At 31.8% G+C, this 24100-nt stretch overlaps 3 protein-coding genes and 1 pseudogene across 11 annotated transcripts; all 4 read left to right on the plus strand.

Moving 5' to 3' along the window:
• Window positions 1-2428: 2428 nt before the first annotated feature.
• On the plus strand, window positions 2429-6466 carry LOC141687274 (uncharacterized). Of its 3 annotated transcripts, none has more exons than XM_074492484.1 (9): window positions 2429-2712; window positions 3296-3471; window positions 3562-3626; window positions 3983-4023; window positions 4214-4302; window positions 4397-4510; window positions 4891-4968; window positions 5179-5366; window positions 6059-6466. In XM_074492484.1, the coding sequence occupies exons 1-8, from the start codon at window positions 2586-2588 to the stop codon at window positions 5350-5352; spliced, it is 864 nt and encodes a 287-aa protein (XP_074348585.1). In that variant the 5' UTR covers window positions 2429-2585; the 3' UTR covers window positions 5353-5366; window positions 6059-6466. The 3 variants fall into 3 exon arrangements, with proteins under 3 accessions (XP_074348585.1, XP_074348583.1, XP_074348584.1); XM_074492482.1 differs by having other exon boundaries at window positions 2433-2712; window positions 5179-5322; XM_074492483.1 differs by having other exon boundaries at window positions 2434-2712; window positions 3308-3471; window positions 5179-5322.
• A 2409-nt stretch (window positions 6467-8875) lies between these two features.
• Window positions 8876-11748, plus strand: LOC141687079 (transcription factor BHLH062-like). 6 transcript variants are annotated; one of them, XM_074492233.1, is made up of 6 exons: window positions 8876-9094; window positions 9219-9233; window positions 9596-9659; window positions 10423-10538; window positions 10646-10773; window positions 11173-11748. In XM_074492233.1, the coding sequence occupies exons 3-6, from the start codon at window positions 9634-9636 to the stop codon at window positions 11545-11547; spliced, it is 645 nt and encodes a 214-aa protein (XP_074348334.1). In that variant the 5' UTR covers window positions 8876-9094; window positions 9219-9233; window positions 9596-9633; the 3' UTR covers window positions 11548-11748. The 6 variants fall into 6 exon arrangements, with proteins under 6 accessions (XP_074348334.1, XP_074348338.1, XP_074348333.1 ...); XM_074492237.1 differs by having other exon boundaries at window positions 9040-9233; window positions 11173-11268; window positions 11336-11549; XM_074492232.1 differs by having other exon boundaries at window positions 9040-9233.
• A 7746-nt stretch (window positions 11749-19494) lies between these two features.
• LOC141688321 (5S ribosomal RNA) lies at window positions 19495-19613 on the plus strand (annotated as a pseudogene).
• Window positions 19614-20588: 975 nt separating this feature from the next.
• On the plus strand, window positions 20589-23725 carry LOC141686666 (HVA22-like protein a). Of its 2 annotated transcripts, XM_074491707.1 has the most exons (5): window positions 20594-20838; window positions 21015-21041; window positions 21237-21359; window positions 22679-22922; window positions 23320-23725. In XM_074491707.1, exons 1-5 carry the CDS (start codon window positions 20768-20770, stop codon window positions 23389-23391), a joined length of 537 nt encoding a protein of 178 aa, XP_074347808.1. In that variant the 5' UTR covers window positions 20594-20767; the 3' UTR covers window positions 23392-23725. The 2 variants fall into 2 exon arrangements, with proteins under 2 accessions (XP_074347809.1, XP_074347808.1); XM_074491708.1 differs by lacking the exon at window positions 21237-21359 and having other exon boundaries at window positions 20589-20838.
• The last annotated feature ends 375 nt before the right edge of the window (window positions 23726-24100 follow it).

Consider the following 24100-nt stretch of genomic DNA (forward strand, 5'->3'; position numbering starts at 1 on the left):
CTACACCATCAACGGATAGCCAAAGTGGTCTTATCCGTTGAGGCTACAGACACTGAATTTCTACTTAAGTGTTTTGTTAAACATATCATCAAGCTAATGCACATATATTCCTAACAATAATATCCGTTTTGGTTCGGATACGGAAAATATCCGTTTTTTTCAGGATACGAATACAGATTTTTCGGATGAATATCAGATTTTTTGAATTTTTTTGACAGAGCTACTTAGACCTAACATTCTTCTTTTGTTTCTTATTTATGGCTGACACGTGTCGTTTTCGTTCCTATCCTCGTAATAGTAGATTTATGGCATCTACATCTAGCAACATTAACAAAAAACAACATTATATTACTCGAGAAGTTTTTGTCATAATATTTTAGGAATGAATCAAAAACTCTTTTTATTATGTCCTTTTTTCTCTTTAAAAATTTATATCAAGAATTATAATTACGTAAATTTGATTTTAAATAAAATGTATCATATATGACTTAAGACAAATTTTTATCATAAAAATACTTGTTCCATCCCGATTATTCATTAATCAAATTTCTGAAATTTTATTCAGTTAAATCAAATAGATTTATGAGTATCCTAATATAAAATTAGGATAACAATATTCATCTTTCACTTACCTTTTTTCACCTTTTATTTATTTATCATAATAATCAAACTGGATAATATTTTGGAACAAACAAAATGATAATAGTGAACAACTAAATTGGGATAACTTGTGAATATATATTTACAGAAAGAGCATTTGTTAGGAATAGAATAACTTGTGTAATTAACGTGTAAAAACAAATACTCAGACAGCAGTATGTGCTTATATCTTGACGTGTTGGATCTTATAGTTCAATTCGCATTCACCGAGAACGGATATCGAGTAAAAATCACGTGCTCCTTCGGTTCCGCTTAATTATATAAATATTTTTTTGAACTTTTTTTAATTATATATTTTTAAAAAAATAAAATTTAATCATATGGACTACTTTTTTATCATGCACTCATTTTATAGTTTATACATTTAATATTAATTGGAACCACCATTTTACTCATTTTTCCTACCTTTCTTTGTTGAAAATTACATTTATTCTTAAATTTGGTATCAGGGCCCATATGAATATTGGGTCTTTTTGGCAAACCACTTATAAGTGATTTAGTGACTTTGACTTTTTCCATTTAAACTTATCTAGGAGTGTTTGTCTATCCAATATTTAAGTCAAATTTATAATTTATAAGTTGAATGTTAGTAACGTTTTACTTTTTCTCAATTTATTTTATTTTTTTACCCTTTTATTAACTTAAGTTTTAATATATTTGTTTTAAATGTTAATTTAATTTGAAGTTCATGAATTAAGATAATCAACTTTTTGAAATTTTATTCAGTTAAATCAAATAGATTGATGATTGTCCTAATATAAAATTAGGATAACAAATATTCATCTTTTATTTACTTTTTTCACTTTTTATTTATTATAACAATTAAACTGGATAATATTTTGGAACAAAACAAAATGATAATAGCGAACAACTAAATGGGGATAACTTGCGAATATATTTACATTTGTTAGGAGTAGAATAACTTGTGTGATTAACTTGTAAAAACAAATACACAGACGGCAGTATGTATTCTTAAACTCTGTGTCATAACCTATATATATCTATGGGGTATATTTGGGATCATTTATAAGTGACTTATCTCATTTAAACTTATATGAGTGTTTGTCAACCCAATTTTTAAATTTAAATTTTAATTTATAAATTGATAAATTGAAATGATAGTAACATTGTATTTTTTTTTAATTTATTCAATTTTTTGTTCTTTTATTAATGTAACTTTTAATATATATATATATATATATATATATATATGTTTTAAATATTAATTTAATTTAAAATTCATGAATTAAGATAATCAAATTTAAAAAATATTTATTTTAGTTTATTTATGTAAAAAAATTAGGATTTATAAGTAAACCAACTCTAGGTGAAATATGCAGAGTCTTATTATTCAAATACTTTATAATTTATAAGTATTTATTTACTTATCACTTATTCAATTTAAATTACAAGTTACTTATTTTAATATTTATGAAACGGACAAACAATATTCAATGGGAGGGAGAGAGTAGTTAAATAGCCTAATTATATTATTCCCTCCATCTCATATTATGTTTGACAATTATGTAGTTAAAGTGACTATATTTTTACCAAAAATTAAGACAAATTTATATTATCTTAGAATATTGGAAATATATTTCAAAGGGTATTAGATATATTTTCTAATAATATAAGTTTTGAATCATATTTAATTATGAATAAATGTGATTTATGATAAAAATATGAAAAAATTGATTATATATTAGTTAAAACAAGATACTTAATACGGGATGAAGGGAAAAAGAAATTATAAATTTGTGTTTGGCACAAAAAGAATAATATTTTGTCGACGTTTCTCCGATTCGGACACGGGTTATGCGAACACAAGGAGAGTGTTTGCGAAAAATAAAACACAAAGGAGAGGTGTGAAATTGGAATCCAATCGTAGCTAATCATGGCGGGTTTAGCTTGATAGAATACAAACAATGGCAAGGGTTTTGAATCGGTGGAGTCATATTAAAACACTTTCATTAATCTGGTTCTTCTTTACAATCACTTTCTATTCTCTGCTTCGAATGGCCCTTTTTAACTCATCCCGCAATTCTCCTTCAGGTATGCTTCTATTCTTTTTCACCACTTCTATTAAGTAATTTCAGTTCATTTCATTTTTTTACAGTTTCTTAGTATCACAATTCACAACTGATTGTTTATTAATACTAAGTGCTAATTAGTGGTTAGAGGGGGTTTAAATGAGCTGGAAGTTTGTTATATTATACAATGCTACTTGAACTTGGTTCACAACATATTGTGTGATGTGTTAACTTCAGTTATATATATACAATATTTATTGAAGTAGGCCTAGGAAGTTGCGGTGTAGATGTATGAATAACATCTAGTAGAGTGTAAATGGTGTATAACTTAATTTGTAATATTCTACTTGCATTGTGTATTTTTTTAACGGGATTTAAGGGTTATCAAGGAACGCTAAAATGATTGTCAATAGTGGGATCTGAACCAATTCTAAACTGTGCAAACGCCTGAAACTGAAAATGGAGCCTTGGAGCAACCCACTCAATTAATTTTTTTGCAATTGTGTTTTTTTATAGAAAATTAGGCGTATTTTACCGTGTATTAAAATGAGAGTATGTGTGCAAGTGGTTTTTGGAATTCTTGTTAAGCCTGCCTTACATGCTAGAGGACTTGACAGTGAATATAGTTGCAAACGATTCTCGGGCGAGGCTGTATGACAAGATGACGAGGGATTTACATGATAACGGAGCTCTTTTTCTCAAACAGGGAGAAACTTCACAATCCTTGTCACTTACTGATATCTTTGATCTCAAGGATGGATCTATCATCTCTATCCTCAAGGTAAAATGTGAGCATTTTCCATTTTCTGTTGAATTACGTGGATATCTTTTTCATGGTAGAGCTCTAATGACTAAGTGCTTTTGTGCGAAGGCTGCGGATCCTCCAGTGCGAGCTAATGTATTGTACCTAAGCCCTGAGCAGTCATTTCCAATCTCGTATGTATTTACTTACTGCAGTTTTTTCATTTCTCATACTGTGAAAGCTAAAAAAAATGTGCTTGCTCGATCCGGATGTCCTCGTGGCTTCTGCTTGAAATTTTTTAAAGAAGCTTTTGTACCCTTCTGAAAAATCTTCAAGATCTAAAAAGGATTATTAGACTGTGTAAAATGTTCTATTAATGACAAGCGTCCATAATCTCTTTGGTGTTTATATATATGGATTATGTAAGTATGTTTCAGTTGTGGAGCATAATCTGTGCGACTGTGTGAGTCCTGCTTCCGTACCCCTCTCTTGTTACTGGAGTATATATATATATATATATACTCTTGACTGGGTACTTGCGTTATTGCAGGGCAGCTGTAAGGGATATTTTCCTTCCAAGCTTCAATAAAGGTAATTCTTTCTCTTGCTTTGGTCTACCCACTGAGTCTAGTATAGTTCTTGAATTTTTACCTTTAGATTGATGTATCTGTGTCATGCTATTTAAAGCTAAATCTATCAAGTACTTGCCCTTTCAGACCAATCTGAAGTTTTTCGACTCCTTGTTCTATTCAATAATATGTTTGTTTCTTTTTATTTGTAGTGATATGGTTTCAAAATTCTAGCGTGTACCATTTTAGCATGTATCATGCTTCTCACCACATTGTACCTGTGCCTGCTACAGACACGGAGGTTAGTAAATATTCTATGTGCCCGTCTTTACTTCTCATTAGATATTATAATTATATTTAGTGTAGGCAAAATCCCTTTGCCTCCTGTTTCGCAGATTGAAGCTGAAGCTAATGCAGTCAGAGCTGTTGCAGAGACTGTATGCCCGTTGAATATTGTCCTGGATAGGGTGGTTTTGACGTCAACAGGTGTGGTATTGGGTTGTTGGCAGGTTAGCTTTGTAGTTCCTGATATATTCTATGGTGTTTGTTCACCCTGACTGTCTCTTCTGAATCATGTGGGGATAGTTATTGAGTTACAGTATGGAATTCTGCTTCTAATTATGCTTATTCTATAGAGAAAATCGTCCATGTACGATCCGTACTGGACCTGACTTTGATTATTGTCGATGATATCAATTGATTGTTCCTAAGACTTACATTTTTCATTTTAGCTGTGTGCCGTGTACATGATCATAGCCATGTTCCTTTTGTTATTTACGAGTATGCTTTTGTATTTGTTCAGTATCAGAAACAGTATCTGGGAGATCAGTTAAGAGGGAGCACATTTTTCTTTTTAATGTGAACTCGTCTTTTTTGTAATTTTCTTCAGGTACTTTCTGGAACAGATCCTGTAACAATCCGTGCTAAACTCAAAACTGCTCTTCCACGTTCTCCAGCAAAGCAGCTTGTAAGAATCGAACCAGCACATGTCATTTGACTGTTTACAACACAATGTCTGTTCATTATGTTTAGTACATATCCACTTAATGGACCATTATTAGATATCTTTATGACTCTGAGGCTGGTATGCTGAAACGATATGGGGATCTAGGAATAAAACAGTTGTGACTTGTTCACAGCTGCGGTTCTTACAAGAGATTGTGATTTACTGCTGCAGTATGATAATGTGATGCTTCATACCTCATTTGCAAGGCTTCTTGGCCATCCCAACACTTACCCTCCGGAGGGAGATAAAACTTCTGAGCTCAAGTTCTTCGATGAGCTAGTAACTCGTGCGAACAAACGACTCACTGGGATTCAGGTTGTCTGTCATAATTCGTCGAAACTATAGACATTTGTTATACGGTATGCAGTTAAAAATATATTTGCGCTTGAAATAATGAAAATATGGAGTGACATGAAGTAGTTATTTCATTTATTTTAAGCCTACCACTTAAATTTTTTGATCTCTAAAATATAATGTAGTTTTAGTTTGTGTTTATTGGGTTGTAAATCCTCAGACCTTTATGTCTAACAAGTTTTAAGTTCTAAACAATACACGTTGCTCTTTTAGGCATTGCTACCATCAGCAGTTTGGGGCTTGAGCATGTAAATCACTTCCTAATTTCAGCAGGAATTTTTTTTTTGTGACTGATAGATTTGCTACAAATATGCTACAGACGATCTCTTTCTCTTTATAATTTATGTAGTATTTTCTTTAGTCTTTCTTTGTCATTTATTCTTATTATCAAGGTATATTACCTTGGATTCGTGTCACTGTCTTTCTATGTTAGTTATTCTGCTATTGCATTTTAGTTCTGTATTTTTCTAGGTTAAAGAGATATATATATTACAGTACTTAATACTTAAGTTTGAAGGTTTCCTTTGGGGAAAATTCCTTGCTAGGTCATTTTCCTCCTGAGAATAGTGTTTATTAATGTTAGTTTTATAGCAGAAAGGTTCAAAGTTGTCTCTGGTACACTAATTAGGTAACTTTGGTCCTCAAGTTTTTTCTGTTACCGAAAGTTGCTCATGCCTTGTTATTTTGAATTCATTAGGCAACCATTACTGAGCTCTGGTATGTGGAAGAATATGATGTCCTGGCACTTGCGTTGAATGGAAGGATGAAGGCTCGCAAATTCCGACTTGGCTGTTCAAAAGCATGAAGTTGCTGAAGTTCAAAAATATAATTACAAGTCGAGTGCAAGGCAGTCCATCTCTTGTTATTGCTGAGGTTGGGATTCTCTTTCAGTCAAGTTCTCATTCCAGCCTGCAGCACTTGCTGATATCTCTTATATTGGTCAGTTTCACAGCACCTAACGGGTCCTTATACGGTTTTTATTCTCTATATGTACCGTAGTTTAGTACCTAATTAAAGGAGCTTGTTTATTTTACAAGAAGAATTTATAAACTTTTATAGGTTTTTACATTTTTATTTAACATTTATCAAGCTTTATCTACTAAAATCTACAATATAATGAATATGGAAGCAGCGAATTTTTTCTGTAATATTATGCACAAAGTTTTATAAAATTATGGAAGTGGAAGATCTGCAAGTAATCGTTGGGAGTAATATTGAATCTTGTTCATGTAAAGTGGTTTAAAATTCAATTAGTTTTATATAAGATTTCCCATGCACTGACATATGAGGCTTCTGGATTTGTGACCCTTCATTCTCTTTAAGAGCTCCCGCAGAGATTGAAGTGAAATTTGGTTCCAGTATCACTCATAGGTACCAGGAGAACTGTGCAATACATTCCTATATTTTGGGTAAGGGTTTATCAGTTTCTTCTTCTTTTTTTGCTAAATGGTTTTATGAGTTTCACTGTGATGAAATTATATATGACTTAAATATCAAAGTAGTCACCGAAGAGAGGGGCATATATCAAAAAACTCATTTTAGTTATCGGGGATTCAGTTGCACCACTCTAGTTGAGAGTAATGACAATGCCGTTAATTGAAACCTTTGACTAACGGAAAATGTTTTGATGTTAAAAAACTAACCTAACCAGGCAAGACGTGGAATGCCACGTGGAATCCAACTAAGCCAGCCTTAAATATATAAGTAACTCAACTAACACAATATCATATATATATATATATATATATATATATATATACACGTGTGTATTTACATATTAGAACTTTCCCCAATTTTTAAAATTATAAACCCTAAAATGAAGAACACACACTCGGAATCAAACTAAACGTCTTCTACTAATGCAACAATTATACAATTACAACTTACAAGTTTAAGTTTTGTATACTCAAAAAAGATGATAGTGTGAGAAGTGGGTTTGATAGATGAATCTTGTGTTTGAAACATAAAGAGATGATAGTAATAGGTGTTGTTGTACGTTAGAGATTTAAAATTAAAAAATGAATGTTCAATTTTAAAAGAACAATGCATATTCTTATATTACTAGTTTTTTATATTTTAATTTACTTATTTTTTAATTTAAATTTAAAAGATTCTAAGTTGAAATGCAATTTTATTAACATTAAAAAGAAAATTTGTAAATTTAAAATTTATATCTTGATTGATTTCTAAATAAAAAAATTATTTTTTATAAATTTTAAATAAGATTAAGAATTATAAGTAAAGTTTTCCATTTAATGTAAAATTTGAATCTCTAAAAAATACAAGATGAAGGAAATTGGTGACTAATTTATAAAATTAAATCGAGAATTTTTAAAAAATTTAACATGTAATATATTTTTTACAAAATTAAATTTTAAGATTTCGATATTTAAATAAATACACTTGATTTGATTTTAAAAATTTGAAAACAGTGATTGAACTTTTGTGAAACATCGTTACGTAGTATAGTACATTTTTCCGGCTGTTACTTCGGTTAAAATCTGTCATTTTTCCGTCAAGTCAAACAAGCTGACTAATGGGGCTGTTATTATCGTCAACTAGAGTGGTACGACCCAGTCCCCGATAACTAGAGTTAGGTTTTTGATATATGACCTTCACTTTCAGTTAAGTGATTACTTTGAGATTTAAGCCAATTATATATTGATATTGTGTTGGTGTATCTGCAGCATTTTTTTTTATTGGAACCAGGTATCTGATCATGAGTGTCTTCCACGGAATTTTATTTTGTAAAGGATTATGATAATGAAAATAAGTTAATGTTAATGTAACCTTTGTCTCCGCCATGATTCAAAATTTGATACTGCAACCTAAGTTGGAATATGCTTATTCCTTGATATGCTGCATCCGTTCATCTAAAATAAGGAGTCTGTCTTGTTTTGTCTTTCAGTTGTCATGAAAATCTGCTGAATTTGCCATATGCAGATTCGCAGTGTTTTGTATCGTTATATAGTAAAGAAGATGGAATATATGATGGATCAATGGGTATGTATATTGGAATCAGCATGTCACTACATGTTTCAGTGGTCTGAGGGCCCACGAAATGTTTCGCCTATTTTCTCCAAATACAAATTATTTTTATTGGTATCCTGAATTGTTTATCCCACTAAAATGATTTAAAGGAGAGGATGATTACTACTATAATTTGCATTCAGCAACGTCCTCAACAATTATGATTAAAATAGGGATAACCTCTGGGATAATAAAATTTCAATGAAAACATAACATGGTTATAGGCACGTAAAAAAGAAAATAATTAAATTGATGTCGGAGAAATTTAATTTTTTTTTTTAAACTGTTAGTAACACAAATTTCTTTTTTAATTAAAAATAATTATTATCTATTTTTATTTAAAAAAATTATAAATAAAATTTTTAACTACCCAATCAAAATTTATTAAAATATGTGTAAAAAATGAATGGAAAAGACAGAGGGAGGTCTATGATACAAATATTAGGAGCCTTCCAAATCTGAGCAACCTAACGAATGCACACCCTCCTCCTCACTACAATAAGCTAGCATTATATTAAGCACACAAACGCCAAAAGAGGGCCCACCTCCAGTCCACGTAAGACCACCAAACTGGCGGTGGCGGGTGCCTGCTGCCCTAAAAAATACAAGAAATAATAGGGGTAAAAAGGTAAAAACACAGGTGCGTGCTGAAAGTGGAGGTGGAATATGACATCGATGCTCTCCACGCTCTCCATCCCCCCCTGTATTATCCTCCCGCCACTCTTTCCACACGCCCCCCCATCTCCCTTTATATTTTAACAATATTTATACATATCAAGTATCAGCTCACAAATATATCATTTCTAACCCTCTAAATTTCTCTTCAGGGTCTTTTACGACAGGTTAGTTATTTATCTATTTTTTATTAGTAGCTTCTTTTTTTGGTATTTAGTAGTCATTCGTAATCAAATATATCGGTGGTGGTCGTGGTGAGCGATAATCGAACCTCAAACTAAAACGAGGATCGGTCTTTGGGCTTTTGACTTTGATTCATAAGTTTGATCAGTCTTTTGATTATAAAGGACATATTCAATTATGTTTAACTTTTTCGTACTTGTCTATCCGTGTTACAATTTCTGTTCAAGTTCTAATATATTGGATATCTTGCTTCATTTACTAATTGAAATTAGACAATACGTGTTGCCTCCATTCTGATATCTTCCGGATAGGATGTATATGATATGTTTGATGTTTTTTTTCCCAGGGATCTAAAGCGTGATCGAAAATACTAGTGTTGCTACAATGGCTGACAAGAGCAAGTCATCCAGGTCATTGATTCGACATTCATTACTTATTCTATTTGTTTGTTGTAGATTAATGTGCTTCGTATTTGCAATTTATTCTTGCATAGCTCTATTCATCCATTTAATCAACAAACATGTTAATGTTCATCTACTATGAGTCGTAATTTTACATAATAAGAGAATTCTACATTATATATGCTCAACTGAAAATTACTAAGAAATCTGTTAGTTGCATATATTCGGCATTTGGCATCTAACAAAAAAGTTCGAAATTGCATGGAATAAGGTAGTTGCAGGATCTTTCAGTTCTACAGTGGACTTATTAACTGAAAGAGCTGCTGCTCTATTAATGCTATGCTGTAATGGTCTTAGATGTAGTGCATTTCACTTGGCATATGTTTCGATGTTGATTATTTTTTACCTTGAGAAGACATTAGATAGGTATTAAAACTTATGGCTAGTCAAAATTAGAATCTGCTGCTTCATGGCACACCCGGCCTTAATGTTCTTGGCCAGTTGTCCGAACCGTATATGGGTTCTACAGATTGTAGGCCTTTTATAACTATTCCGGCTGACTACTTATTTTATCATCAAGTTGATACTATCGATAACTATTACCATATGGGGACTTGCTACAGAGAGTACATATGTTAGTGAAGTATTTATATGCTAGCTAATACCACTGTTGTACAAAGTGTACGTAAGTTATCAGTATAGAGTACTGCAATGTGTTCCTTAATTTTTTGCCACTTTTTTCCGGGTAGCCTGAAATCTGTTATTTGTGCAGTAGGCAATCTATCAAGAAAAATCAAGGGAAAGCTTCTAGAGTGAGCAAGGCTGAGAGGGAGAAAATGAAGCGTGAGCATCTGAATGACCTCTTTCTTGCACTGGCGAATGCTCTTGGTAATTTCTACTTTTGAAGTGTGACTTTAGTGTTACCGTCGAATTGGAAAGTGTAATCTACAGACAAGACTCTATCGTAAGTCATAACTCACTAGATCCCTTTTCAGAAATTTCAGAGCAAGCTAATGGAAAAGCTTGTATAATTGGGGAGACTTCTCGAATGGTAAAGGACATGCTTAAGCAGATTGAATGCCTTAAAAGAGAGAATGAAGCTTTGCTGTTTGAATCTCAATACGTAAGGCCTTTATTCACACATAGATGTCTAACTACAAGTTCATAACTCGAAGACCTTGCCATTTTCTAAATGTTTTTTAAGTGGGAGCGGAGGGGTAGTGTAGTGCCCTTGGTTGGAACCCTGTCTGTAGTGATATACTAACATGTGAATCTATATTGTACTCAGACTTGTTCCTATTCATTTGACTACTCTCTACTCTCTACTCTTTCCCATTCGAGCTATTTGATTGACTTTTTTTTGTATCATTTTGGAACTTGTTACTATTTGTTAATCTCATTACTAAATGGTTGAATATTGTGAATAAAACACAAACCCTTTACTCTCATGATAATCTGTACAAAGCTAGCTGCACATTTTGTGGTATGTAAGATGTATATTGTTAAACTTCTCTCATTGCAGGTGACAAGCGAGAATAATGAGCTTCAAGTTGAGAATTCTGCTATGCAGGATCAAATTGTGAAACTTCAAAAGGAGCTAGAAGAAAAGACGTCTCAGGTAAACCTGGATCTGAATATAGCTCCACCTGAACCGAAGAGATTAGATTTGATGCATTTGACTGCAGATGACCAAATTACATTTCCTGCCGGGGAACCAATATTGCAGCAACCACCAGCTGGGACTCCGGTTTATGTAATCCCTGTCTGTTCTGATTTCCAAGTTCATCAGCAGCCTAATTACACTGCACAAATCGCATGTCATCCCGTTGCTAATGTGAGCAAACCACATGCTAGGTATCCCTCTCCAGGTGATTCTTGGCCTTCACAGATTCTATAAGATTCCCCAGTATAAGAGAGAAGAACTTTAAGAATAGGAATAGCAATGACAGAAAGAGTCAAGGCAAATGTAATGTGTATGTTTGTTGAGTTACCAGTGATGTGCTAGTTGGGGAACTTACTCTCCATCCCCATTGTCAAATCTTGGTGTCGGGTTTGGAAAATTTTAAAATAAAATAACTAATGGCTTAAAATAAATAAATGATAAATAGATAATTATTTATAAGTTATAAAAATATTTGAATAAATTTATTTATAAGTTAAATTTTTTTTACTTAAATGAATCAAAAAAATAATTTTTAAATATAAATATTTTAATTCGTAAATTTTAAATTAGATTAATATTAATAAATATATATTTTAAAACCAAAATTAATAAAAAAGCGAAAATTCAAAATTAGTTGAGGAAAAATATGTTGTTGCCAATATTTAACTTATCGACTTATAAGTTATAAATTTGATTTATAAACTTGATTGGCAAATACTCTATCAATAATTTATTTAGTATTTCTAATTTACACGCTATTACGAATTTATAATTCACACTAAGGTCTCGTTTGTTTCGATATAACTCAACTCTGTAACGTGGAGTTTCTTAGATTATAAAATAGTTATATTGTTTGGTTTAATATATTTTAAATTGGATAAAGGAAGTTGAAATTCCATGATATTTATAAATTCTAGAAAATATAAAATATAAGAACTTAGTTACCAAACCAACCATGGTCACAAGAAGTTATATATAACTACCCAAGTATAAAATCATCTAATGCTTACCAAAATTAACTACATAACCACTAGTTCTATGATCATAAACCAAACACATACATTTTTAATTACTGTATAATTTATAACGGTAACTTAATTTCAAGTAAGTTTAAGTTGCCATGTAACTATAAAACTGACGAAACAAAAGAGGCCTAAGTTACAAACACGCCCCTTGTAAATTTGACTGGTACTGTGCGGTGCTTTGCCTGTTAATACGGATTATTAAGCATATTAGCTTTACAATCCGGACTATACATAGGTCTACTTTTAAATTTTATATTATTTATAGTTTTAATAAAAAAGAAATACAAGTAACATGATATTAAAATTAATTAATATAGAACTATAGACTTATTAGAAAAAATTTAATTTGAATATGTATAATTCTAATTAAAATCAAATAATTAGAAAAAAAATATATGATTGATGTGATTTGAACCTTGTTAGTATGTTTATAGCATGAATGGGGAACGGTCTACAACAACCGTTTGTTGTAGACCGGTTTATAACAAACTGTTTTTCCACCGTTGGATGGGGATTGGGCGGCTGGGATGAGGGACGGACCGCGAAAAATTTCTGCGGTTGGTAGGACGGACAGCTGAAAATTTCCGCGGTTCGTAGGATTTGCTCCCTTATCCCAACAACCCAACAACCCCCATTCACCACAAAAATCCACAACAAAAGTTTTACTTAAAGAGTGATCAATTTAGGCGATTTTTAGGCATTTTCATCAAGAAATTCAAATACTTTTGTCAATTAAAGGTATATTTCTTCTTTTCAATTTCACATTTTCATGGCGAATAATTTATTTGCTCGTATGTTTCATCATAAACGTAAAAACGAAAAAAAAGAGGCTATTGATCATATTTTACATCTTGATGATTTAAATACTAGTGAAAAACCTAAAATCCCTGTATTTGTTGAAGATGATGATTTTGTAGATAAAAATGAGGAATTTATTAATTTAGATGACGATTTGGTTGATGTTGAGGATGAAAATGAGGAAAATGAGGTTGAAAATGATAATGTTGAGGGTGAGGATGAAGATGATAATGTAGAAGGTGCAAATATGTATGAAAATGTTGATGGGGGGAGTTCCATATTTGAATCAAATTTTTCAAAGTGTGGATGAGGCCGGTCATTTTTTTAGGGCTTATGCTTTACGAAATGGATTTGCTATTAAAATTCAAGCGAGTCATCGTAATAAAGACAACGAGATATATGATCGTTTATATGTTTGTAGGCTTTATGGAAAAAGTGTCATTGCCGAGAGTAGTCAAAATAAACGGCGTAGAGAGGTTCTTCCTAAAAGTGAGTGCAAGGTGAGGATGTATGTCAATTATCAAAAGAAAAAACGTCTTTGGGAGGTAACTAGCCTTGAATTGGTACACAACCACGGTCTTGTTTCCCTTAGTAAGATGAGTTTGGTACAACGTGAAAGACATGTCAACACCGCTACACGTAGTTTGATTAAAACGATTTATGATTCGGGGGTTCGTAATTGTTAAGTGATGTATGTGATTGGCAACATTCATGGAGGTAATGATAAAGTTGGTTTCAATGTTCAACATGTTAGGAATGTGTTAAGAGACGAGAGGAAGAAAAGGTTTGATATTAGTGACGCCCAAAAGGGTTGGACTTGTTCCATAGGTTGAATGAAGAAAGTGGTTCTAAATATTTTATTAGGACCGAAGTTGATGAAGAGAATCGTTTGAAGTGTCTAGTATGGATTGATCCGAGATGTTTAATGGCCTACCAAAATTTTGGCGATGTTGTGGCTTTTGATACCACTTATCGGATAAATAGATATGCAATGCCATTTGTCCCATTTATCGGAGTCAATCATCATTATCAATCGGTGATTTTCGGGTTTGCATTGATGTGGGATGAACACGCGTCGACTTTTGAGTGGATTCTTCGTACTTGGCTTGAAGGTGTGGGGAATAAGCCTCCATTGACTATAATCACAGATCAAGATCAAGTCATGTCAAACGCTATTGCGGTTGTATTCCCGAATACTACCCATTTATTATGTTCTTGGCACATAAGTCAAAAATTCCCCGAGAAATTAGCTCATTATTATTCGGCTTTTCCGGAATTCAAGACGGACTTTGTTAGATATATTTGAGATGTCATGTCTAATCTGTTGTGCTTAGTTTCAGAACTTAATATCAGGACTTACTGGAAATCAGGACTTACTAAAGTCAGAACTTATATCAGAATTTAAGGCCGTCAGGATTTATATCAGGACTTAAGTGCGGGTACTTCATATAAGGAATGCGGCTGATTTACAGGAGAAGATCATGACTAAAACAAAAGAAGATATGGATCAAGAGTTGGACAGCTAGAAGACTTGTAGAAGATAATATCTGATTGATATATTTTAGGAGACAGAATTATATTCAATATCAATTAGAAGATATCTTGTAATTGTGTACTATATAAACACAGCTTAGGGTTTACACTAAATGTGTTATCATTCACGATTAATCTAAAACGTCCCATGAAAATGCATACCACATTGGAGTATCATGCTTCTTGTATTTACACTAAGGAATCTGGGGACTAGCACCAAACTATCTGCTCACCCTGTCTGGATGCTTCCACTCGACCACATCATAACATACAAGGGGAACTCGATCGCACCCAGCTAATTGTGCCTGTATCATCTCACTGTCCATAATATCGTCGAATCTAGCATTAAACATATAGCCTCGAAACCACCTCATCACCAGCAACACCATCAAACTCACCCCTATAGAACGGTAAGCTGTGGTGAGTACTTGTCTTCCATCTTCCTGTGTTTTTTTGAAACCCCCACATGAGTATGACTAGAATAGGCCCATCCCTCAGCAACCGGATAATTCTCCTGACCGGGAGACCGTAAAGGCACGCCAATATGAGGAAATCTCTCGTAAGCCCAAACCTGTAACACCCAGGCACAACAAGTAATGCTCTTACTGTCCTTCTTTGCAGCATTCTCCAAACCCCGGTATATATGAGCTAACACAGCTGCACACCAAGCATAATAAGGAATCTCCCGCATATTAATCAATGGGTGCATATACCGAACATGAATAAAAGACTGGTTGATGCTAGGGAAGAGGATACAACCCATCAAGAATAGCAGATACGCCTTAGTATGTATAACCGTGGTCTATCATATTATTCTTCTCAGGCTTATGTGCATCATATCTATCAAACAACCACCCTAACTTGATGTTATTCCGATACAAAGCCTCGTTCACCTCCTACTCAGTCAAAGGCTCAAACCAGTTATTAACAAAATACGCAACCTTGTTCTCTATCACCCCACAAGTCAGTGCATCCCCCTGAACTGGCAACCCTAGAATAAACCCTACATCCTCCGGTGTAACAGTCATCTTCCCCTGCCTCGTGAAGAAAGTGTTGGTCTCCGGTCTTCAACGCTCTATCAAAGCAGATATCAACCGATTGTCAGTAGTCAAGACAACAACAGAATCTGCAAATATCTCAAACCCAAGCATGTGTAACAATTCCCGTTGTGGTCTCCATAACTTCCAATCGTGTAATGACTTGTTCCCAGAATAGCTCTGCAACTCCTCTCTCCCTGTACCGTCCCAAACATCCTCATTAACGTGATACTAATTATCCCAAATAATATTATGCGCGTTCGGGCCCGGCAACATATTTCCGAAATCATCAAAATTATCCATACCTGAAAATATTGTCAACAAAATTCATCAATCACCACAATAAATACACCACCACGTACACACTAAAACAATCACCACATATATAAACACCAAGTACACAATACATTCAAAATATCTAACTATTGTAAAAATCATCCCAAAATCATATGTTAATTACATCTATACTTTTACACTAATATAATTCGAATTTAACACTGAAATTATCCTAAAAAATTCAATTTAATTGAATATCAACAAATTATACCAATCAAATACATAATTCCAAGTTATTAACCCTAAAAAATCTGAAAATTCGAATTTAATCATGCTACAAATCATAAGCTAATTCGAATTTAACACAAATTTTTATCATTAAAATTTCGAATTTTACACTAAATTCATCATTAAAAATTCGAATTTTATCATATAACTTTATCATTAAAACTTTGAATTTTACACTAACATAACTCGAATTTAACACTAAATTTATCATTATAAATTCGAATTTGACAAAATTATCACGAATTATCCTAAAAATTTAACACCAAAATTCGAATTATCACTAAATTTCTCGGGTTAATAATTCGAATTTAACACTAAAATTATCCTAAAAAATTCGAATTTAATTTAATATCAACAAACTAAACCAATCAAATACACAATTCCAAATTATTAACCTTAAAAAATCTAAAAATTCGAATTTAATCATGCTACAAATCATACGTTAATTCGAATTTAATCATACTATAATTCATACATTAATAAACCCTACAAATTCGAATTACATACAAAATATTAATATCTACAACAAAAAAAACACAAAAATCAGTTCAATAAAACACAAAATAACAAAAAGGGATCGATTATATACCTTAATTACGAAAAAAGGAATGATTCAAGGCTCAATTTGGTGCGATTTGCAATTGCTACGGTTGCTCTCTCTGTGTCTCTCTTGCTCTCTGTGTTGATCTCGGTTGGGGGCGGTGTCTATTCTCTGCCTTTCTGTGTTGTTTGCTAGGGATTTTGTAAAAAAAAATATACCAACCGCGGAAATTTTCCGCGGTCCGTAAGACGAGGGTATTTTTGTAACTTCAACGGACCGCTGAAAATATCTGTGGTCCCTTGTATTTGTTTTTTAATATTAACCGTTGGATTAACCATCCAACGGTTCAGAAGGTGTTTGTTATGCAAGCGTCTCTAGCAACCGTATGCTAGAGACCGGCCCCCAGCATGAATAACAATATAGTATGTCAGTATGTTTTAGTATGTTTACAGTATGTTTATGAATAATAATATACATATTTGTTATTGGTAGGATTCGAACTTGAGAATTATTTATATCTTATAGATATAAAAATAATAATATAAATGATTGTTGCGAGGAACTTGAGAACTTGATAATGTATAAATAAATATAATTACTTGTTTATTTGTTGTTGAGGGAATTTGAACCCAGACACTTGGTACTATATTATTTTAATAATATATATATAATTGTCCTTATTTTTAGATTAAAAAAATTTGACAATCATATGATTCAGGATAGTCAAACCAAATAAAAAAAGATATTGTACTAAATTATACGGTCATTATAGTAAAACCTCGATAAATTAATACCTTTGAAACCATGAAAATTTATTAATTAATCAAAATATTAATATATTGATTAAATTAATAATTTATTAATTTATCGATATATTAATAATTTATTAATTTATCAAGATATATTATTTAAAATTTTATAACATATACAATTCTCAGAATAATAATTTATTTTGGTCTATTGAATACTTAAAATAATATTAAAAAATATTTATGAATTGAAGTAAATTGAAATGATTCACTTATTTAATTAGATTATGTAATTTCCTGAAGTTTTCAAAATGGTTCAAGTGAGGGCCCTATCTTTTCTAGATCAGCCTTGGTCCTATTTACCCGACAATAAAAGGGACTTTATTTGTACAAGATTTGAACCAGTCTTACGGAAAGATGTCATTAAAACAACAATTACATTACGTAATTTTCTCTTGTAATATGAACATAGTACGCTAGAGCTCCATAATGCATCAAAAAAGGTTTAAGATGAAGTACAATGTGACATCAATTTTAAAAAGAAGCAATTTACAATTGAGGTTTACTGTGCATACTAGAAATCTATAATTTTGATGTAATATGCAATTATTAATTTATATATTATATGGGACTTATATGCATTAATAAAAAAATAATTTATCGAGATTTTACTGTATAATATAATATAATACAGATATATCAGAATTAATGTTCTAACATGCTGAATCATAGCCCAACTGATGTTTTAATTTGGGGTTAAATATCAAAATGGTCACTCAACTGAAACTCATATATCAGTTTAATCATTAAACTTAACGGAGTATCATTTGAATCACCAAAATCATAATAAATATCAAACAGATACCTCAAATATGTGTTCGAGAATTAAAAATTATTTTATGGCGTTCAATATATTTTTCTTGAATCATATTACAACCAAATGAAAATGTATGAATTCTAGTATTTTATATAATATAGTAAGATTTTTAAAAATTTATCTACTATTTATTTTAATTTTGTAGTCATTTTCTTTATTTAAATAAAAATAATTAGTAGATATATTTTAAAAATCTCACAAAATCATCTAAAATACTATGAATTTATATCTTTTCATTTGGTTGTGATAGAAATTAAGAAAAATGTTTAAATATTCATAAAATAAATTTTAATTCTCGAGCACATATATTGAGATATCTGTTTGATATTTATTATGATTTTAGTGATCCAAATGATATCCCGTTAAATTTATTGATTAAACTATATATGACCTTCAGTTAAGTGACCACTTTGATATTTAACACTTTTAATTTAACACCTAATTATATTTGATGAAAAATATAGTTGCCCAGTGGCCCCTGCACTCTGCGATCATGTTTGAACTCTGAAGTCTGAACCTTTCTACCTCAGTAAATATTCGAAACTTCTCTGCAGATAAACTCGAAGCACGGGGTCTAATCGGAGGCTCGGTCGGAGCACACAAATGTTATTAAGAAATCATTATTTTTTATATGACAAAACGCGATTATTCAAGAATGCATTTAATTGATTGATTAATTAAAAGATTCATCATCTCACATATATTTGCATTAGGCAATTTGATTGATTAATTTTAAAACCATTTATTCATACTCTAAAAATGAAAAATTCATCTAAGGTAATAGATGATGTAAAATTGAAATAAAAAATAAAAAATGGTACCAGTCAATTTCATTTTCTTCAATTAATATTAAATACAAATTTCTAACTTTTTATTTTAGATAACCCGCAACCGCTACACTTCGGGTGCGTATTGGGTAAATCCTACGCGCTCACGTAATAGCCTGCAAACACGTAAAGCAGGGTAAACCGCATTTAAGCGACAAACTCTGACTCAGAAGGAATAATTATAAATTCTCCTCCAATGTCATTCGAACATGTGACTAGTTATCTCTTTTTAGTGCGATCATATCAGCACTAATGTACCAGATCCCATCAGATTTTCGAATTTAAGCATGCTTGAGCGAAAGTAGTATTAGGATGAGTGAGCCCCTGGAAAATTTTCATGGTGCACCCCTTAAAAAATTTCTGATTGCGCACTTTGTTCTTGACTAATATGACTTACAAAGTCTTGAAATGAGAGTATATGTTGTAATAAATTTTCGAAATGAGTCAGAGTTGAATCAAGGACATGAGTAAAACTAATAAGCAGCCTCATAATCGAAAAGTCGATTAAAAGTCGGCCGATTCGGTCAAAAATAGACCGGGCCAAAAATCGGCTAATTTGGTAAAATGTGGAAAATTTTAAAAAAAATCAAAAAATTAGTTAATATTTAATAATGATAATAATAATAATAATATATTGTCTTATATTAACTACTACCTCCGTCCCCCTCATTTCTTTACAGTTTTTTTCACATTTTTGATGGGCATTTTACGGAAAATATAAAGTATATTTAAGTCATTTATTTTTAAAATATTCCTTTTTTTGTATAAAAGTTTGAATATAATATTTTTATTTAAAAAAAATAAAATAATGCAAATACATTTAATAAGAATATTAAAGTGCGTGCCGAGTCTCCGTCCCCCAATGAAAAGAATTGAGTAGGGACAAGGGGAGTATCGTATATCCCTAAATCATAATCTCCAATAATTGAATTAGTTTCTTAATTAAATTACTCTTATTTTTCCTTCACGATCTCCTGTAGTTGATTTAATACGAAACTAATTTTCGCAGATTACGAATTTATATCTAATTTATATAGAATAGGTACTAGCTTTCGAATTACTAAGCAGTGAGTATTGATTATTACGTATAAATTAATAATAGAAAAATATGTGTAGAATATTTAAATATGATATTATTTTTATAAATTTTATGAAAGGTTAATGAAATTTTAAATAAAATTATATATTATTATTTAATTAATTAAATTAGTTTTGATTTATACATCTCTCGAACAATATTGATTTCTGAATTTTAGAACTTTGGTTTTGGACATATATATATATATATAATGTATAATGTAGCAGTAAAAAAAAAACAAGTAAATAAATCTTGTACGCGTGCTTTTTCTCTCTCGCAAGTCTTACCCAACAAGCACCAAACCCCCTTTTGTACACTTTCCAGTTTCTTCTTGTGTGTTTTTCTGAAACCATACAAAAACACTGCTGCTTATACACACACACATATATATATATATATACAGTCTTGCTGCTTGGTTTGAGAAGATGGGATCTGGTGGATCTGGTTTTGGCACCTTCCTCAAAGTTATTGTTTCCAACATTGATGTTCTTGCTGGGTACTTTTCAATTTACTACCCTCATGTCTTTTTTAATTTCTTTTTAAAGTTAATTGTATCTCTCTATCAGTCATCAATTAGAAACCCCAGTTTTATTTTATTTTTTGAAGGGCAAGTGTGCTTCATGGAGTTGAATATTTATGTTAATTGTATCTCTGTGTTTGGTGTATGTGCAGGCCTTTGGTCAGTCTTGCTTATCCACTGTAAGTGGGCCCCTTATTCTTCTTATTATAATCTAAATGTTTGTGCGTGTGTGTGGTCTCACTAGTCAATTATTACAGACTTATTATATCTGTTGTAGTACATTTTGTTGTTATGATTGTTTATCTGATTTTGATGATAAGATTTCATTTATGGTTGTGTTCATTTCTTTTTTTGGTTCCCGCTACTTCAAATAGGTACGCATCAATTAGGGCCATTGAAACCAAGTCTGTTGTCGATGACCAGCAATGGCTTACGTATTGGATTTTATATTCCATGATAACCCTTTTTGAGCTTACCTTTGCCAAACTCATCGAATGGTAAAATTTCCTTAACAGAGATTACTTTTGCTTCCGCTATTTTCATGATATGAGCATAAAATACTTCCTTCACTTGCTTAATTGCACATTTGGCTTCTAAAAAGCGAGATGCTGTATATATCTGTTTTTTCTCACATTGATAAAAAAAACTATTCCTCCTTTCTCCTTTACTAACAAATTGATAATCCAGCATAACCTTTTATTATCGTACAGATATAGTAGTATGTGTGACTGATTTCAAGTGCAAACTTTGTTAATGTTCAGTAGACTATATAATGTGGTTGAATGTGTGTGGGGGGGGGACTTCAATTTCTGCTTATGATGTAGTTCTAATAATATATATATAAATATACATAAATATATATATCATGGAAAATAAAATTTTAGAGTTTATAACTTGTACAAGGTTAATGGAAGTTTTTAAAAATTAATATTACCTAGAAGTTTTTGCATCTCAGAAGGGTGATTGTTATTCTGTTTAAAGGCGGTTTTGTTTATTAATTTGGAAATTATAATAGTTAATTAATGTACCTAAATGGTTAGAGCAGCAGTTAATTCAAGTCCTTAATATAACTGTTGATTTGTGATTGTCTGGTATCTGATAAAATGTGGTCTCTGAATACATAATGTTGCGTTGGTGAAGGATGATTAAGTGCAGTTTGGGACAAACATAAATTTGTGTTCAGTGTGCTTGACACTCTGAATCCGTTTTGGTGAATTTTCTGTAGATTTTTTTCAAATTAAAAACTTTGGTTTTTTAAAATGTGAATGCCAAAGGACATTCATATGGTACCACAAGATACCACCGAAGCATTTGTGCTTCCTTTCTCATTTTTTTCCAAAATTGGCTGAGTGAGAAATTATTCAAACTGCTAGACTCCTATGCAAACAAATGAATAAAAAAAAGCGCGTGTGTGATTTTAGGGAGCCAATCTTGTAATCTTATCTGTCAATTTATTACATATTTACTTAAGGTAAAAATGAACCTTGAGTCCTTAACTTATTCATTAGGTAGCCACTTGCTTGTCAATCGCCTCTGTATAGTATAAGTCTGAAGTGGCTAGTATACATGATTAAGCACTCTGCATGTATAGTTTATCCATGCTATTCTATATATCTACACATATTTATGTTATTTGTATCTCTCTCTTCTGTTTTTGTCTCTGTCCTCACATGTCACAAGTAACATATCTAGTAGCTGAATCAGTTATAAGTATGAAAGTCTATGAGATGTGTTAATGGTGTCCTAGCAACTTGTTTGCTCAGTGTTTAGAATGGTCCTTGTCTTAGTGACTGCCTCGTTTGTTGGTATATGGCAGGATACCTATCTGGTCATATGCTAAGCTGATAGTAACATGTTGGTTGGTCATACCATACTTCAGTGGTGCTGCATATGTTTACCAGCACTATGTGAGGCCTTTTTATCAGAACCCAAAGACTGTCAATATTTGGTATGTCCCCAGGAAGAAAGATGTTTTCAGCAATCCAGATGATATTCTGACAGCTGCAGAGAAGTATATTGAAGAAAATGGACCAGAAGCATTTGAACAGATTATTCACAGGGTAAAGCACTATTTACTAATCACTAACAACCCTTAATTCTTTTGAGAATTATTCTCCTGTTATATGACTATTAAATATATTACGGGTAGGGATTGTCTGGAAGGTGAATAGAAATATTAGAAACTATGGTAATTGGGAGATTTTGACCGTGGAGGTTAAAAAATGACCATTTGGAATACTTTTAACATGGTAACTGAGGCACATGATTATAAACAACCTTATGGCCTCTTTAGGAACTTGGATTTCACTTGAAAATCTGGATTTGATTAGATAACAACATCATTTAAAATGAAATACACGTTTACAAACGCAATTTTAGTTTACAGCAGTTTGTTGGAATTGCTTTAGCTACTTTTACTTGAAATATCACATACCAGTATGTTTTTTTCCTGTGCAGAGTGCTGGTGATAGGGCAACGAGTTACTCGAGTGGAAGTTACATCTTCTCGGGCGAGGATTACAGATATTGAAATAATTCTGAACTGATGCTGCATAATTGAGTAATTTTATGAGCAAGACTTGGTTATGCAACATGCTGTCAGTAGTGCAAAAGTTTGGAAATATGTTCAACTGTTTTGTACCATAGCCATTAACTTGGTATTTCTTCCCTTCAGCTTAAGACTTGAGAAAGCAAAATTCTGTATCTCGTTATGTGTAATTGGTTTCATCTGACTTTTAATGTGTACAATTGGTTGTATATAGTGCGTCTTCATTGGCATCCTGCCTTTTGAACTGTTTGCTTATAAATTTGGTGCACCAGAGTTGAAATATTTTATTCATTCAATAAATTATGTAATTAAATACTGTGTGGGTGCTTGAGTGTGTTCAATTATCAAAATTAAATAACAACTGTTTTTCTATGTATATTGTAATTATATGGTCAAATTCTTTTATTATAAAGTATCCCCTTGTATTATAAAATAAGGAGAGCCAACCTCTTACCTCCTTCATGCAAATGTACTACATATGCTGGTAAATTACACTTATATAATAACTTGACAGTTGATGGAAGTGAGCTTGCTATTTCAGAATTAGGGAAGTATTACCCACTGCTGCAGGATATTAGGTGGTGGGATTCAAAGAGAGAAGGGGAGGAAGAACGCGGATATTGCCGAGGCTTTAGCATGGATTGGAGATGCTTTAAATATCAATCATTTCACTTTTTATGTTCTGGATGGC

Source organism: Apium graveolens, chromosome 9 (assembly GCF_009905375.1).
Source record: "Apium graveolens cultivar Ventura chromosome 9, ASM990537v1, whole genome shotgun sequence".
In the NCBI taxonomy this organism is placed as follows: Eukaryota; Viridiplantae; Streptophyta; class Magnoliopsida; order Apiales; family Apiaceae; genus Apium; species Apium graveolens.

Coding starts and splice junctions, on each gene's coding strand:
- LOC141687274 (XM_074492482.1), top strand. CDS start 2,586: ATGGCAAGGGTTTTGAATCGGTGGAGTCATATTAAAACACTTTCATTA. Junction 4,024..4,213: donor CCTTCCAAGCTTCAATAAAG/GTAATTCTTTCT, acceptor TTTTATTTGTAG/TGATATGGTTTCAAAATTCT. Junction 4,511..4,890: donor TGGTATTGGGTTGTTGGCAG/GTTAGCTTTGTA, acceptor AATTTTCTTCAG/GTACTTTCTGGAACAGATCC.
- LOC141687079 (XM_074492233.1), top strand. CDS start 9,634: ATGGCTGACAAGAGCAAGTCATCCAG. Junction 9,660..10,422: donor GACAAGAGCAAGTCATCCAG/GTCATTGATTCG, acceptor TTATTTGTGCAG/TAGGCAATCTATCAAGAAAA. Junction 10,774..11,172: donor TGCTGTTTGAATCTCAATAC/GTAAGGCCTTTA, acceptor CTCTCATTGCAG/GTGACAAGCGAGAATAATGA.
- LOC141686666 (XM_074491707.1), top strand. CDS start 20,768: ATGGGATCTGGTGGATCTGGTTTTGGCACCTTCCTCAAAGTTATTGTT. Junction 20,839..21,014: donor AACATTGATGTTCTTGCTGG/GTACTTTTCAAT, acceptor GTGTATGTGCAG/GCCTTTGGTCAGTCTTGCTT. Junction 21,360..22,678: donor TTTGCCAAACTCATCGAATG/GTAAAATTTCCT, acceptor GGTATATGGCAG/GATACCTATCTGGTCATATG.